The sequence below is a fragment of the Girardinichthys multiradiatus genome, chromosome 1, assembly GCF_021462225.1.
Source record: "Girardinichthys multiradiatus isolate DD_20200921_A chromosome 1, DD_fGirMul_XY1, whole genome shotgun sequence".
NCBI lineage: Eukaryota > Metazoa > Chordata > Actinopteri > Cyprinodontiformes > Goodeidae > Girardinichthys > Girardinichthys multiradiatus.
This window is the reverse complement of record NC_061794.1, coordinates 3,122,727-3,138,850: the sequence shown is the minus strand read 5'-3', so window position 1 is coordinate 3,138,850 and position 16,124 is coordinate 3,122,727. Positions and strand designations below refer to the sequence as shown.

Genomic DNA, 16,124 nt, shown 5'->3' with positions numbered 1-16,124 from the left:
CGCTGGAAACTGAGACTGGTTACCACGCAACGGAGGCACGAATCCTTCTGGAGAAGAAACTCACATGTGGGTTTTCATTAATTCTCCCCACTGGCCAAACTCATGAGAAACTCAACAAGTTAAACTTGTGAGGATAGGAAGACTTGCAAGTTTTACTTTGGATTTAACACGTAACCAAAAACCCACGGAGGTTTTCCAAGGAGACGATATTTTCCTCTTTGTTTTTGTTCCAGTCGACTGCTGACGGTCCGTCATATCTTTCCACTTTTGCCAAAGGAGGAAGGTGGGACATCTTTGAGTTTGTTACGGACACGTAACTAACTCTCCCCCCCCCCCCCCCCCCCCCCCCCCCCCCCTTTTCCCCTGCTACAGAGAAGATGAAACCAAGTTATCCCATTTTGTTTTATTTCTATTAGAAAGAGCTTGGGCAGGATAGAGTAGGATTTTAGGGCGATTTAGAATCGCCACTTATAGTCCAATGTATTCTAAGTTGTATGTGCATGCAACGTCTTATTGAAACTTTGACTGCTCTTAGACTCTGAAAACCGCCGTGCTTTGAAGCTTTGTGTGTCTCACTGTGTTTGAACACCTGAGTGCAGACTCAGGTGAACTTAAAGTTGGACTGCTAGAACCTCATGGTGGAATACTCAATATTCCTTTCTCTTCACTCTTCGTGTTTTTCCACTGGTTGCCGCCTAAACGTTTTACGATCGTTTGTGTTTCACTGAGCTCCAACTTTGGGGGTTTTATGACTGCAGCCTGGTGGAGGCTGCTCCCAAAGCTTCGCCCAGTACCATATTTTCTATTGTTTTTGCCATAACTGCTGGTTTGACTTCATACACACTCAATGTTGTTTTATCTTGTTTAGTTAGTTATTTTACCCCTTTTGTGTAGAATTTTTCCATGTTTGATTAGGTGAAGATTATTGAATCAAAATAGGGAGGTGTATCAGGGCAGTTGATGATATTCCGGACAACTGCTTGGAACCTACCCCTGCCACAGCAACCACAAACAGCATAAAACCTTCCACCAGTTTAGCACCAGGGTTACCAATCTCCCAATCCCAACCAGATGCCACAATACTAGGGGTTCTGGGATCCAGTTTCAGTGGTAGTTTGACAGGAATTCCCAGTGCCAGTTTTAGAAATTTTTGTTGAGGGAAAAAGCTGCTTATTTATGCTTGACACTGGCGTGAAGTACAGTACTCAACCTTGATCTCCCAACCTCTCACAAACACACAGAAGTAATGGGATTTCTCAGTGACAGACAGACATACTATTTTACCAGACCAGTTAAATGTGTGCTTCCCTTTGAAAAATCCAGTTGGGTTTTTTTGCATTGATATCTAAATCAGTAACCTACATTAATAGATAAAAGCTGCAACAGCTATTGGCAGTACTGTTGTCTTCTTGCCTTCCTGGGTTTGACTCCCGCCCTTTCTCCCGGTCTTTCTGCATGGAGTTTGCATGTTGTCCCCGTGCATGCGTGGGTTCTCACCGGGTACTCTGGCTTCCTCCCAAAGTCCAAAAACATGACTGTTAGGTTAACTGGTCTCTCTAAATTGCCCTTAGGTGTGACTGTGTGTCATTGGTTGTTTCTCCTGTATGTCTCTGTGTTGCCCTGCAATGGATTGGCGACCTGTCCAGGGTGTACCCTGCCTCTTGCCCGTAGACTGCTGGAGATAGGTGTTGGAATAATTGAATATAGATTTATCTTATATTTTCTCCTATTCTTTAATATTCTTTGATATTATAACCTTTCATGATGTATGTGTGAGTAAGGATGTGATGAGTTGTCTGCTGGCAAAGATCATAGGGAAATTAAATGTTGTTATAGCTCATATGATGTAGGTTTCTTCAAAGAGCCGTTGTAGATGCTGATGGCTGTGGGCAGGAAGGATCTCCTGTAGCGCTCCGTCTTACAGCAGATCTGAAGAAGCCTCTGACTGAGGACACTCTGTTGCTGTAGGACAGTCTCATGAAGAGGATGCTCACAGTTCTCCATAATGTTCTTCATTTTATGAAGAATCTGTCAGGTAACGTTTACCACGGTGCATGAAACTAACAAACAATGAACAAACAAAAAATCCTCAAGCCGATTGTTGTGTTTACCAACAAAAACAGCATATATAATACCTAGTGGATGCACTTTTACTTAAATAAATATGCCCTCCATACAAAATATGCAGGGTCAGGATCAGAGGTTGCGCTAGACTTTTCTGTTGTCGATCATTTTGACTGATAAAGTAAAAGAAATCCAGTCATAATCTTTTGTTACCCATTATAATAATTAAACGTTATACAGGATTTATTTTCATTAATTGTAGTTAATATTCAGTCCAAACACGCCGAAGAGAGAATCCAGATCAACCACTGAATACCTGTTACTTTTTCTCCACAGTGACGAAAAATACTCACTGTGGTCCCAGAAACTACATATAAACAATGGAATTAAATGATTGCACTTAAAATATGAACAGATCACTTGCTGTGACCTAAAGAACAGTCTCACAACTTCCTCCTGGTCCACGTAGACTTGAATTACACACCAGCTTGTGCGTAATCAAATGTCTCAAGTTGGATTGCTGCAGAAACTCTTTGCAATTAAAAAAATAGCTTTAGAGCTGACAGTGGATTGTGATTTTCTTAAAATAGCTGATCGAGTTTCAGTTATTTGAGGTTTGCTGACTGCCATTTTGAGGTGATATGTTTTATATGTTGAAAGGTTAAGCTGGTAATTTTCACTTGGTTGTTGCGATTACTGTGCTCTGGATAGAGGCTTCAGTTGCTTTTCGCCTTGCCTCGCTAGCTGATCCAAATACTAGCTATCCAAACAGGTAAACACAATGAATGCAGAAATTCCAGATACTGGGATGATATCTTGTAGAATTTACTTTTTTGTGAAACTGTAACAAGACAAATAAAGGAAATACATTTAAATCCCTGGGCCACGATAACAATGTTGAATCATTACATGCACCATTCACATATAGACAGATGCATGTGGTAGATTAGCAACAAACTGGCTTACTATGAACAGAAAATACTCAGTTTATTTCCAAATAAAGGTATCTGCAGTAATATCCCTTATATTTTAAAGATTCAACATATAATACTCTCAGAAGATGAGAAGAAGAAGTGAGAGAAGAACATACTGTAAGCCGGGTTGCGAAGCTGCTGTGTGGCTGCAATTGTGCCGTCCTCCCTGCTTAACTATCTCCTGCGTTATAGATAACTAACCAAGGGCGACCACTAGAAGACACATTTTAGCAAGAAATGAAATAACATTCATTCAAATAGCAAAACAGTGAACATAACAGACACTCTTCTCATGATTGAGAAAGAGAGAGCTCTCCACCGTGTGAGGTTGTCTTCTATTTATTTGAGTAATGGGGTGTAATTTAATTGTGGCAGCTCATTCAGCCTGTTAGAAATATTGAAGCCCCGGATGTTTTCTGAATAGCCCCGGACTTCTTGATTGAAGAAATTTAGAAGTATTAAAAAGATGCAGCCACAAAATGGTATTGGAATTCAAATTTTTATTTAAAAACAATCAGATTTTTTCAATTGTGTTCCATATAATCACGTCCCCCTCCACCTAACCTGACAATGAGTTATACAGGTCCTTCTCAAAAAATTAGCATATTGTGATAAAGTTCATTATTTTCCATAATGTCATGATGAAAATTTAACATTCATATATTTTAGATTCATTGCACACTAACTGAAATATTTCAGGTCTTTTATTGTCTTAATGCGGATGATTTTGGCATACAGCTCATGAAAACCCAAAATTCCTATCTCACAAAATTAGCATATCATTAAAAGGGTCTCTAAACGAGCTATGAACCTAATCATCTGAATCAACGAGTTAACTCTAAACACCTGCAAAAGATTCCTGAGGCCTTTAAAACTCCCAGCCTGGTTCATCACTCAAAACCCCAATCATGGGTAAGACTGCCGACCTGACTGCTGTCCAGAAGGCCACTATCGACACCCTCAAGCAAGAGGGTAAGACACAGAAAGAAATTTCTGAACGAATAGGCTGTTCCCAGAGTGCTGTATCAAGGCACCTCAGTGGGAAGTCTGTGGGAAGGAAAAAGTGTGGCAGAAAACGCTGCACAACGAGAAGAGGTGACCGGACCCTGAGGAAGATTGTGGAGAAGGGCCGATTCCAGACCTTAGGGGACCTGCGGAAGCAGTGGACTGAGTCTGGAGTAGAAACATCCAGAGCTACCGTGCACAGGCGTGTGCAGGAAATGGGCTACAGGTGCTGCATTCCCCAGGTCAAGCCACTTTTGAACCAGAAACAGCGGCAGAAGCGCCTGACCTGGGCTACAGAGAAGCAGCACTGGACTGTTGCTCAGTGGTCCAAAGTACTGTTTTCGGATGAAAGCAAATTCTGCATGTCATTCGGAAATCAAGGTGCCAGAGTCTGGAGGAAGACTGGGGAGAAGGAAATGCCAAAATGCCAGAAGTCCAGTGTCAAGTACCCACAGTCAGTGATGGTCCGGGGTGCCGTGTCAGCTGCTGGTGTTGGTCCACTGTGTTTTATCAAGGGCAGGGTCAATGCAGCTAGCTATCAGGAGATTTTGGAGCACTTCATGCTTCCATCTGCTGAAAATCTTTATGGAGATGAAGATTTCATTTTTCAGCATGACATGGCACCTGCTCACAGTGCCAAAACCACTGTTAAATGGTTTACTGACCATGGTATCACTGTGCTCAATTGGCCTGCCAACTCTCCTGACCTGACCCCATAGAGAATCTGTGGGATATTGTGAAGAGAACGTTGAGAGACTCAAGACCCAACACTCTGGATGAGCTAAAGGCCGCTATTGAAGCATCCTGGGCCTCCATAAGACCTCAGCAGTGCTGAAATATTTCAGTTAGTGTCCAATGAATCTAAAATATATGAATGTTAAATTTTCATCATGACATTATGGAAAATAATGAACTTTATCACAATATGCTAATTTTTTGAGAAGGACCTGTAAGGAGAAGACACAAAATACTTATTTGCGCACAGCCAGAGACGGACTCCATTCTGGAGAAGTCCAGAACAGCAGTTTACTGCAGGTCGACCTGCCTCCTTCATTACCTGAAAAGTTACACTGAGCGCCTCGAACAGGGCCCATTTCAGAGCAACCGCGGAGCCAACAAAGAGTGGGAGCCTGGTGGGTGTGTGTACAGGAACAGGTGGAAGCAGAGCGGTATAAACCAGACGAAGATAGCGGTAAAACATGAATGCTGACTCGGAAAGAGCTAATTGTAAGTTACAGCTAATCACTTGTTCACCCAGCAAGACATGAGGTGGTGGTTCACTCTAATGAGCATCTTCACGGTAATGATGAGCAACTTTCACCTGAGCCTCAGGTGAAGTTAAATGATCTGTCTGTGATAGAAAACAGTAGCAACCTTCTCTGTGAGCTTCTAGCTAGATTTTCATCATAATGTGAAAATATCTGGTCCTTACTTCAGTCAAAATAAAAGCATTTAATCCTAACGTAGCTGAACACATTAAAAGGTCCTTCAGATCAACACATTGCATCTCATTGCTGCAGCCAGTCCTATAGTCTAGTTCTACATGTAGACAAAAAAAAGTGTAGCTCAATAAATCAGGAAAATATCAACTGGTTCCACTAAGACGTAGTAGAAAGTGCAAAAGTAAACCTCCCTCTTCTCTTTCATATCTTCTGTGCTGATTCTAAACATGCAGCTCTGAGTTTAAAGATGCAGTATAATTAAGAAATAAATCATAATTTACCACAGATGGACCACTGATTAGCTAACTATTTTATTTTTCTGAATGTAATACTATATAAACTAAACTAATTAAACAAGGATACAGTTTTACTGAAGGTGAGACATACATACCATATGTACACAGTTATTAATAACTGTAATATTGGTACTCATAAGGTCCAGGATGAGGCTCTATGCTATAAACACCACAACCTAACACCCTTTCCTCTCAAAGTGTTTAATAGGAAGAACTGCACTAATGTCTCACATGTTCAGTGCAGAACAAAAGACTGTGTTGAAAAATGTTTAATTTATTATTTTTGGCAGGCCAAATTTCTTCAGAAGTGGAATGAGACCCTAAAAACACCCCTGCTTCGATATCTGCTGTTTCCAATCTGTAAAGAAACGGTTGGAGAGAGATGAATATTTGAGGAGATAGGAATGGCATTTGACTTGTTCTAATTGATATAGTAATCAATTAGTCAAGTAATCAACAAAAAATGGTATAGGATTGGGAGAGAGGAGTTTGCATTTTCAAGAAAGAGCAACACATCAGCATTTAAACAAATTTTGTAGATTCTATTAGTTGTTTGAATTCCATAAATATACTGGTTTTGAAAAATTGCACCTGCCAGTGCTTCAATGAATAGAGCAAACAGTGAGGGGCAGAGTGGACAGCTCTGTCTAGTGCCTCTCTCAAGACTGAAGCTCTGAATTTAGTCATTTGTGTTTACAAAAGCATTAGGTGAGCTATATGGTAGTTTGATCCATGACACAAAGTATGTCCAAATCCAAATTAATGTAAGATGTAGAAATTTCCAATTAACCTTGCCAAAAGCCTTCTCTGCATCTAATGAAACAATTAAACCACTTTAATTTTAGATGTTTCAATAGTCTATTAGATTGATGAGTCTTCTTGTCTTATTTATAGGTTTTGATAAACATAGTCTGGTCTGGATGTATAATATGAAGGGCTATCTTTTCAATACTTGGCCAATGTCTTTTAAAAACTAGATTTTAAAACCTAGCATTTCTAAGGTATTTTGGACAGTAGTTAGATGGAGGTGTGGGAGCTTTATCCGGCTTGAGGATAAGATTTACCTCAGTTCATGTCTACGCACGGTTTCGCACATCGGAATGTTTTTGCACCCCAAGTTCATACATGAGGCCCCTGGAGCTTTGTCATTAGGTATACTTTTAACCGCTTCATGGAGTTCACTTGGTGCTAAAGATAACTCCAGAACCTTTCAATGTTAATTTATTCTTTGTCAGAGTTGGAAGGATCAGTATTATCCGAGTATAGATTTTTGTAAAAATAAAAATTTCTTAATTTCTTTAAGATCATTAGTTTGTATACTGTTACTGGTGTCGGTTACTGATGAAACAGACACCTTTTCTTTATTCTTTTTCAACTGATTTGCAAGAAGTTTGCAAGATTTATTAATATCATCAAGGTTCTCCAACCACAATCTCTGTTTTAAATTCTATTCTTGCCATTGGTACTCTATTCGGTTCTAGTTTTAGTTGTATTTTCCTTTTTTTAAGTTGGCTAAGTTTACCTGTAGTATGGTAACTAATTCAGACATACACCTGCAGATAAAACACTAGCATCAGCTATTTCACTGCCAAGAGATATAGCAGCATTTGTGTCTGGTGAAATTTGAGGATTTCAGCCCCAATTACTTCCATAAAATATGGTAAAAACAAAAAAAAAAAAAAAGATGTTACCATTTTAACGACTCGCAGACTCTAACCTTGAAAACTGGCTCAGACTTTATCTGTCCTTTCTTTCTAGATGAAACGACTAAAGGAGCTACATCCACTAACGTTTACTTTTCTTTCCCATAGAAAGTACTCCTGGATCAGTTCTTCTGTGTTCTTTTTGTGTGCTCTGTTCTCTCAAACCCCCAGTCGGTCGTGGCAGATGGCCGCTCACACTGAGCCTGGTTCTGCTGGAGGTTTCTTCCTGTTAAAAGGGAGTTTTTCCTCTCCGCTGTCGCTACATACATGCTCAGTATGAGGGATTGCTGCAAAGTCAACGCCAGTAACTGTCCACTGTCGCTACATACTCATCCAGGAGGGGTGAATGCTACAAGTCTCTGACTCGATGCAATCTGCTGGGTTTCCTTAGATAGAAAAACTTTTTATCCAATTTGAATAAATAACTGAATCTGACTGCACTGTTCAATGATTAGGATTAATTGGAATGTTTGTACCTGACTTTGTGAAGTGCCTTGAGAAGACTTGTGTTGTGAATTGTTGTGTTGTGGAAGTAGAAGTAAGGTTTTTCAACATGTTTACAAATTCTGGAAACGGAAGCACAACCAGTGTTTTCATGAGTCTAGGCAAGAAGAATATGGATCTAAGCCAAAAGAAATATTTTTTTAAACAGGAATTGTATGAAAACCGGAAGCAGGGAAGCTGAAAACAATGGTAGAAAGAGCACAAAAATTGCAGTAGTTGAGAGCCACAAATGTGTGAGAGGATATCAATAGCGTGAAGGCCTTACCGCCTCCACACAATAATCTGACTCTAGTAAACTGTTTTGCACCACTTTAAATACACATCTAAATTATTATAATATTGCTTGTCAAATATATAATTGGCTTACAGATAATGAAATCCCAAGTTTGCTGAACTGTTTACTGACAAGTTTGCAGGATTTAGGGCTATAACCATCCACTTCCTGATGCTTAGTTCTCAACCAAGACTCCAACCACTTTTAGTATTACACGGGTTAGACAGGGCCCTCCAGTTTCCTCCCACATTCCATAAATCTGCATGTTATATTAGTTTGTCTCTCTAGATTCCCATTAGGGGTGTGCATGATTGGTGGTCCCTTTAATCTCTGTTTAGCCCTGTAATTGACTTTACCTCGGCTCTCGTCCGGTGACTGATAGAAATGGGCTCCAGCCCCGCAGCAACCCTGCATAGATCAGTGAGTATAGACGACAGACGGATAATAATTTGAGTCCGGATATTATTGAAGTCAAATTTTTTGGTTTGGTCTTTAACATTTTGATTCTGTGTGCTTCTGAGCCAGTTAAACTGGTTAATATGTCATACAAGTAAAACAAAGACAAAGAAGATGTCAATAAGATGTCATTCTGGCCTACAATATAATGTGAACACATTCATTTGTTTGTATCTGAATAAATGTATTGCTACGTTCTGGAAACAAACTCATACTATGGCTTTAAGAAACTCTTATTTTTGTAGTATATTAAGATGCATATAATTTTATCTGAGCCAAGGGAAAAAATTCCATGATATAGTAAGCAATAATGCTGCACATGTTTTAGGAAGTGAGAAACTGGATTGATAGAAAGTTTATTTGAACAGACAGAAAGCAACAGTTTTAATTTGGAAGACTAAACTGCGGTATGTTAGGAGAATAACATGGATATGTGTCAACTAAAAAACTATAAAATAAAAAAACTACTCAGAGAGATTAGTATTCAGAATAACTATCTTCCTCAGTCTGTCTCATTACATGGATCTCAGGGTGTTCTACAAACATACAAAAAGTATCTGTAACACGTTCTTTTCAGCTGCTAACATGAACATTTGCTTTACACTTTGTTTTTGTCAGAGTTTTCCTGCTCTGTCCCCTCTGCTCCACTGCCAAACCGCCGGTTTAGCTCTGATGTCAGCACTGAGCAGCAGGATTTCTGGGAAGCAACAGAGGAACCATAAAGAACAGAAACAACATGAATTTCCCCCCTCTGGGAGAACACATTTTTATTTTATTCTATGACCTGACTTAAACATGTGAGCCTTTCTGCCTACCTTGCCATCCTTAGCTCGGTTACGGGCCCTGGATAAGAGCTCAAGAAGGGCCAGCAGCAGCCCGATGCCTAGGCCCAGTCCTAGGAGCAGGAAGAGGCCTCGCAGGTCGTGGGGGTTCAGTGCCTCAGATGTATGAGCCTCATCAGAACCAACGCAACTGATGGCCCACCACTTCTCCCGCAAATGTGTTAACTCACCTGACTCACTAAGCTGGAGGATGGCAACGGTCAGGTTCTTCACCAGTGGAGAACCTGATAGGGTAAGAGAGGAGGTGTGAGAGGCAGCAAAGCATAGCATCATCCATTCATGCTGTCATGCAGATGTTACTCCAGCTGTGGAGAGTTTCTCGAAACACTGAAATTCTCTCACAATGAAACTAGTCTCGTTCAGTTAACATGTTGGATTGTATTCTGACAAAAAACATTTGAGTGCCAAGATGAATCTTTCACTAATGTTTGTACCACTTGGCTTATTGTATCTGCGGTTCAACTTGGGCTCTAGAGAAAGTTCTGTACAAATGTCTGAAAGATTTAAATAATAGTAATTCAGAAAGTTCTAAAGGCTTTAAATATAAAATTAGTAGTACAAGATGCTCTACAAAATACATTTCGTGTCATGATGATACTTTTAATAAAAAAGGAAAACCTTTGTTTTTCTTCTTTTGCTTTATAATAGAAGCAAAAGCGCTGGTAAGCAAGATTAGTAAATACAACATAATTTTAGCAAACTGAAGTTTGTTAATTTTATTAATTCTCTGAAAATTTTGGTTTTTGATTGTGAGAAAAAAACAGAATCACTGAAAAAGAGTGAAAGTACACAGAAGAAATGCTTTTGTTTGGATATAATTTAAAATAGTTCATTCTACACATGCCAGCTTATCTTTAACAGTTGTTCGCATCCTGGTTGCACTGTTGGACCTTTTGGTACATAATTTGTGCTCCTGATTTGGCAGGAGTGTGTAACAGTTGTAGTTCAAACATGAACTGAAGATGATTAACCGTACTTAGAACGTGGCGTGAAGTAGGGTATGTGACTTGTAGTGTAAAAATTATTTGATCGGCTAGTAGAACTCCTTTCCCATCAACGCAGTTCAGAGCTCATTCTGGTTCGTGATTATAAACCGGTGACGCGTGTTTCCACCAACGAAAGAGGTTCCAGAGCATGAACTCTGGTTCAACTCAGGCATCACAGAATATTTGGTTGTTCTGAGTGAACTGCAACGTCACCAGTGGCCTGGGCAAAGCCGCAGACTATAAAAGCAACAAATACGGTGACAAAGAACGTATTGTATAAACATTATTTATACATTTGCAAAAACACACTTAACACTCATTGTATAACTACTTGTGTCATTTAAACCCATTAATGCTAAACAAATGCAAATGAAAACATTGTACATACCATTGTTCTTGCACAGAGTTGTCTCTCTTTTCCCTATTAACTGTAGTCTATCAATACTCTCTTGTTGCATTAAAAGGAACATTCTGTCTTGCTACCACTCTTCACCCCACGTTGTGTAATGCCCACTGTTGATGACTCATGCTTGGTTCTCAATACCGGTGGAAACAGGTGTCATAGCTCAACAAAACACCAAAGTTCAAAGGCACCTGAACAGAACCGGTTCAAGAATGAGAGTTCTTTTGGTGGAAAAACGCTATCCATGAGAACTGAAAAGTGCTGTATATGCAGTCCATTTAACAACATTGTAAATTATTCTTTACTTGTCTTAAAAAAAAGGCGTGATCACTGCAGCAAGGCTTCTAATTTTATATCCACAGAGCTGTGTGCAGGGGTGTGTGTGTGTGCCTCACCTCTTCTGATGACAGGGTGTGACCAGCAGCTGAAGCTCAAGTCCAATCAAGGGGCATCCTATTGTTTGTTGCTTGTGCTTATGTTATGCTCCTACCTTACCTCCTTGTTGTTCTCCTTCTAGAAACTATTGCCTCCAGTCCAAGGTCCCTTCCCGGATCTCAGTATGCTGCCTCCCAAGATCAATTCCTAGTTCAAGCATTAATTAATTCTGGCTTAGAACACAATCTCATAAACCCAGATTTAGTAAACTGGTGCAACATCCCTTTGTTATGGAATGTAGTCATGTCACATTCAGCTACGAGAGCATATCACTAGAGCTTCTGACCACACTTCCCGCTATTCTTGTCACCCTGATATTCTTCTCCAGCCATACTTCTTGTGGTCATCCTTCAATAAAGATCAAGAATACATCTCTGTCTGTATTGGAAGAAAAACCAAAACAGCTCAGAACAAGAAAACCATGGATAGAAAACACATCCTAGCTCCCACATACTCTGCAGGTCAAAGAATTTGGTCATCTTCTTAAGATTTACTTTTAAAATACGGTTCCAAAAAGCTCTCCCTCAGGTTCCTATAGGTTCCTTCGTCATTGACTTTGTCCTCAGTCCCTCTGCTGCCAGGCTCAAACTTCTCACCTTCGAGTCCATAATTCCATGTCTCAAAGATCAAGCCAGTCATCTACAGTTTATTGGGTGTGACCAGTAGGTGGTTCCTTACAGCTGAAGCTGAACAAGTCCAATCAAGAGGAGCTTTTAGAGGAGCAAGTTCCGTGAGGCAGATGTCAGATCACTCTTACTCACTGAGTGGTAATCGGGTCTCCTATCCTTTGTTGCTTGTCTTTGCTCCTAGCTCACCTCCTTGTTGTGCTTCTTCCAGAAACCCGTGCTTCCGGTCCATGGTCTCTTATGGATCTCCGCTGCCTCCCTGCTATCGGATTTCATTGGAGAGCTAATTTCAGGATTCCCTTGCCTACCTCTGCCTTTGTGGATATACTCACCTCTCCCTCCTGGATGTCTACCATCTCTAAGAAAACATTAAGAAACGTCATCTCATCTTCATCATGACCGATTACCAAAAATAACTTTTTCTAATAACCACTTCCCTCTCTTCCTCACTTCCATTCTGGACCCAACTCTTGAACTCAAAAGAAACATTTACTTCCTTGTATCAATAAATCGTTTTAGTCTCCCTCTGTCAAAGTTGTGCCCTTAACAAGGGTCTCACATAACGTCCACATGGAGCCTAACAGAAACTAAATCTCATTTTAGAATGTAGCAAGTCCATTTTCCTCAAATGTCATTTAGAGCTTTTATCACTTTACATGGTCTGACTGTGAAATATTTTTTGATATGATCAAACCTTTTTTATTCTAACAATGCTATGTTATTTATGATTAAATTGGTAAATGTGTTTTTTATAGTATTTTATGTCTGTGTATTATTTAAGTGTTGTTTATCATATTGGATTTGATTTATATTATTTCAACACATTTTCACTGTAAAGAGTTGCTGTATCAATATAGTTTGCTTACCTCAACTAAATATAGTAATCTGTTGTTTCAGAGCAGAAGTGTTGTTATCTGAAGTTATTTAGATGAATATTAATATTAAGCATGGGTTTGTTCAGCTCTGATTACAGTGAACAACAGGGGTAGTTTCAGCAGATACTGTACGTCTGATATTAGGAGAATAAGCTTTCTGTACTTCACTAAATGTACCTCTACAACACTGTTCTGAAATGATGCTGACATACACACGTCTTACCCAGAGGAGCAGCAATGCTGTATGACCTCATTGAGATGAGTTCCTTGGCACGGGTGAGTTTACAGTAACGGGCCACGGTCAGGTCCAGGGACACAGCTTCACCAATGAAGGCAAAGTTCCCCTCCTGGGTGAGGCGAACACCCTCCTGCATGGTGGACACGTAGCTCTTTTTACGCTCCATGTGCTGGTGGATGCGGCGGTACACAGGGTTGTTGGAATTCTGGTATAATAAAACAGTAATAACAAATTACTTCCATGTTAAACATGTCTGAGCCAGTGGTAGATGCTGGGATTATTTCTACCTTGAAGAAGAGCATGGTGGATCCATTTTCAATTGTTCCATAATCGATCACATCTTGATTGGCCAGTTCCTCGAAGCTGGTGATGGAGATGTGTTTGCTCTTGGAGTTCAGCACAGAGTTAAAGTTGGCAAAGTAACAGGCGAGCAGCAGCACAGCAAATATCCACCAGATGGCACTGACAACACGTCCGGACAGAGCTTTAGGATGAGGACCAACACCTGGGAGGACAGAGATGGCATCACTTTACCACTTTCCAGCTTCCATTGCAGGTTTTGATATTCAGCTCACAAAGAACACTAAATCCAATTAGTTTAATAATGTCTATGTTCATCCAGGAATTACTAAACATTTTCTGAATCTGTGGTGACAAACATTTATTTTTTACAGAAATAACTTTAAAAAAAGAAGAATGCTTGGATCATCTTTTGATGGACAACCAGGTCAATTTTCCAGCATTCTTTGTTTTTTCAAAGAGGGATGAGCGGCAAAGAAAGCATCTCCTTCAGCTTTGGTGACAATAGGGCAGGGGATTAATGGGGGTAAATGTAAGACTGAACACGCCCACAGGGATCATGGAGAACTAAACAGAAAATTGTATGTTCTGTAGCTGTGATGGACACACTGGCTGAAAATCTAATGTTTTCATGTACAGTACAGACCACAAGTTTGGAAGCACCTTCTCATTCAAAGAGTTTTCTTTATTTTCATGACTATGAAGATTGTAGCTTCACACTGAAGGCATCTAAACTATGAATTAACACATGTGGAATTATATACTGAACAAAAAAGTGTGAAACAACTGAAAATATGTCTTATATTCTAGGTTCTTCAAAGTAGCCACCTTTTGCTTTGATTACGGCTCCGCACACTCTTGGCATTCTGTTGACGAGCTTCAAGAGGTAGAAACCTGAAATGGTTTTCATTTCACAGGTGTGCCCTGTCAGGTTTAATAAGTGGGATTTCAAGCCTTATAAATGGGGATGGGACCACCAGTTGTGTTGTGCAGGATGTGGATACAGTACACAGCTGATAGTCCTACTAAATAAACTACAAACACTATTTCACACCTTCGTATGAAATGTTAATGCTGAGGGGGTTAAACAGGTTCATTTCTAGTACTTAGAAAAAGTTAATGCCTACAGTAATTCAGAAACTAGAGTGGGTTCACTTGACCACTACAGTGAGTTCCAATTGAAAAGCAATTTAATTCTGAAACTGATTGAAAGGTTCCTAACCCTTAATCTGCAATTTTATGAAAATGGTAGAACATCTAAAAAGGCTGACTCGTTGTGTAAAGGTTTCCTGTGGTCGTGTAATGTTTGAACTGAAAATAGGCTTGAGTGGTATGATTTAAAAAGTGTACACTTGAGAAGGATTTTAGGATTTTTCCATCAGTCTCTGTAAAAAACAGATAACAGTTGGGTTTTAAAACTAATTAAAGTTACACAGAGCAAAACGATTTTTTTTCTTCTTACATTCTTTTAACTAAATGTTTTGCAAACATGTAGTGAGAACAATCCATCATGGTAAGATGTGAGCATCTGAAGGTGGATGCACATTTCTTTTTGTGTCATCAAAGAAGTTTAAGAAAATATGATTAAAAGGCAGCCAGCAGAGGGCGCGCCTGCTTCTATGTATGCTTCAGTGTCATGATCGCTGTTACCTTGCAGGGTTAGAGCTCCTGTGATGTACCAGAAACTGTGCAGCAGAGTAAAGTTGTGATCATCTGTTTCTGGCTCGGCCCATTCTGTGGGACTGATTCTGGGAGGGGAAACATGATGAGTGGTGTTGTTAAAGGGGCACATGAAGCAGCCAGATGGAAATCTAGACAGTACATTTCATGTCTGAGGAGTTGTCAGCAGAAAACAAAATTCTATTCTAAATTTAAATCCATAAAGATACAAAGAAATTTTTATTTTTAAATGCTGACATTCACATGTGTGAGTTTACATTTTGGTACTCCTCTTTCTCTTGCTGCCACCATGACCCAATCTCGGATAAGCGGAAAACAATAGATGTATGGAGTTTATATTTTCTAAATTCTATATCTCCTCCAAGACATAAAACCAGCAAAAACACAGCTGAATGCAACCTGATTTGTCTTCTTCTTATTTTATATCTATCTTCTATTTTAATTTTTCATACCGAAAGGTACTTTGCAAGACTATTTTTTTAAAAATCCATTGTTTAGATTCTGTACAACCAGCACACTCAAATGGGTTGTGGGGGTTATAATCTTCCAGTACCTCCTTCCTGGGGAGAGGGCCTGGAACAGTGTGTTTCCTGGATGAGTTGCATCTTTTGTCTACGGGAGCTGTAAACTTCTTCCAGACAGAGGAGGGGGCAGCTGATTAGTTTCTCTGCAGACTTGATCAGCCTCTGGAGGGCCTCCTCTCTGAGGGTCGCAGCTGTTTAACCATGTACGCATAACAGTAGGTCAATACGCTCTCAATGGAGCAGTGGGAGAAAGGTAAGAGCACCTTTTGTAGGGCATGGTTTTTTTCCTGAGGACCATCAAGTAATAAAGCCTCTTCTCTACCTTCTTCTGAAGCTGTTTGGTATTTGCCCCCAGGTCAGAATGTTCTCTAGCTCCACACATGGAAAAATTAAGGTAGAGATCCTTTACACACAGACCTCATTGATGAAACAGGATTCCAAAGTCTATAACCAGCTCCTTTGTTTTGCTGATGTATAGGACCACATTAGTGACTTTG

The 16,124-nt window shown here is 39.9% G+C and overlaps 1 protein-coding gene across 1 annotated transcript in view; it reads right to left on the bottom strand.

Annotated features, from left to right (window-relative positions):
• Positions 1 to 9,058: 9,058 nt before the first annotated feature.
• The window catches only part of si:ch211-251b21.1 (uncharacterized protein LOC571720 homolog), a 30,434-nt gene continuing 23,368 nt past the window's right edge, over positions 9,059 to 16,124 (bottom strand). Inside the window, exons 6-10 of the mRNA XM_047376755.1 lie at positions 15,074 to 15,171; positions 13,411 to 13,628; positions 13,109 to 13,328; positions 9,534 to 9,784; positions 9,059 to 9,415 (exon numbers count right to left, since the gene is read on the bottom strand). Coding sequence (XP_047232711.1) covers positions 9,317 to 9,415; positions 9,534 to 9,784; positions 13,109 to 13,328; positions 13,411 to 13,628; positions 15,074 to 15,171 — 886 coding nt within the window. The 3' untranslated portion in view covers positions 9,059 to 9,316. The remainder of the gene's footprint in view (positions 9,416 to 9,533; positions 9,785 to 13,108; positions 13,329 to 13,410; positions 13,629 to 15,073; positions 15,172 to 16,124) is intronic.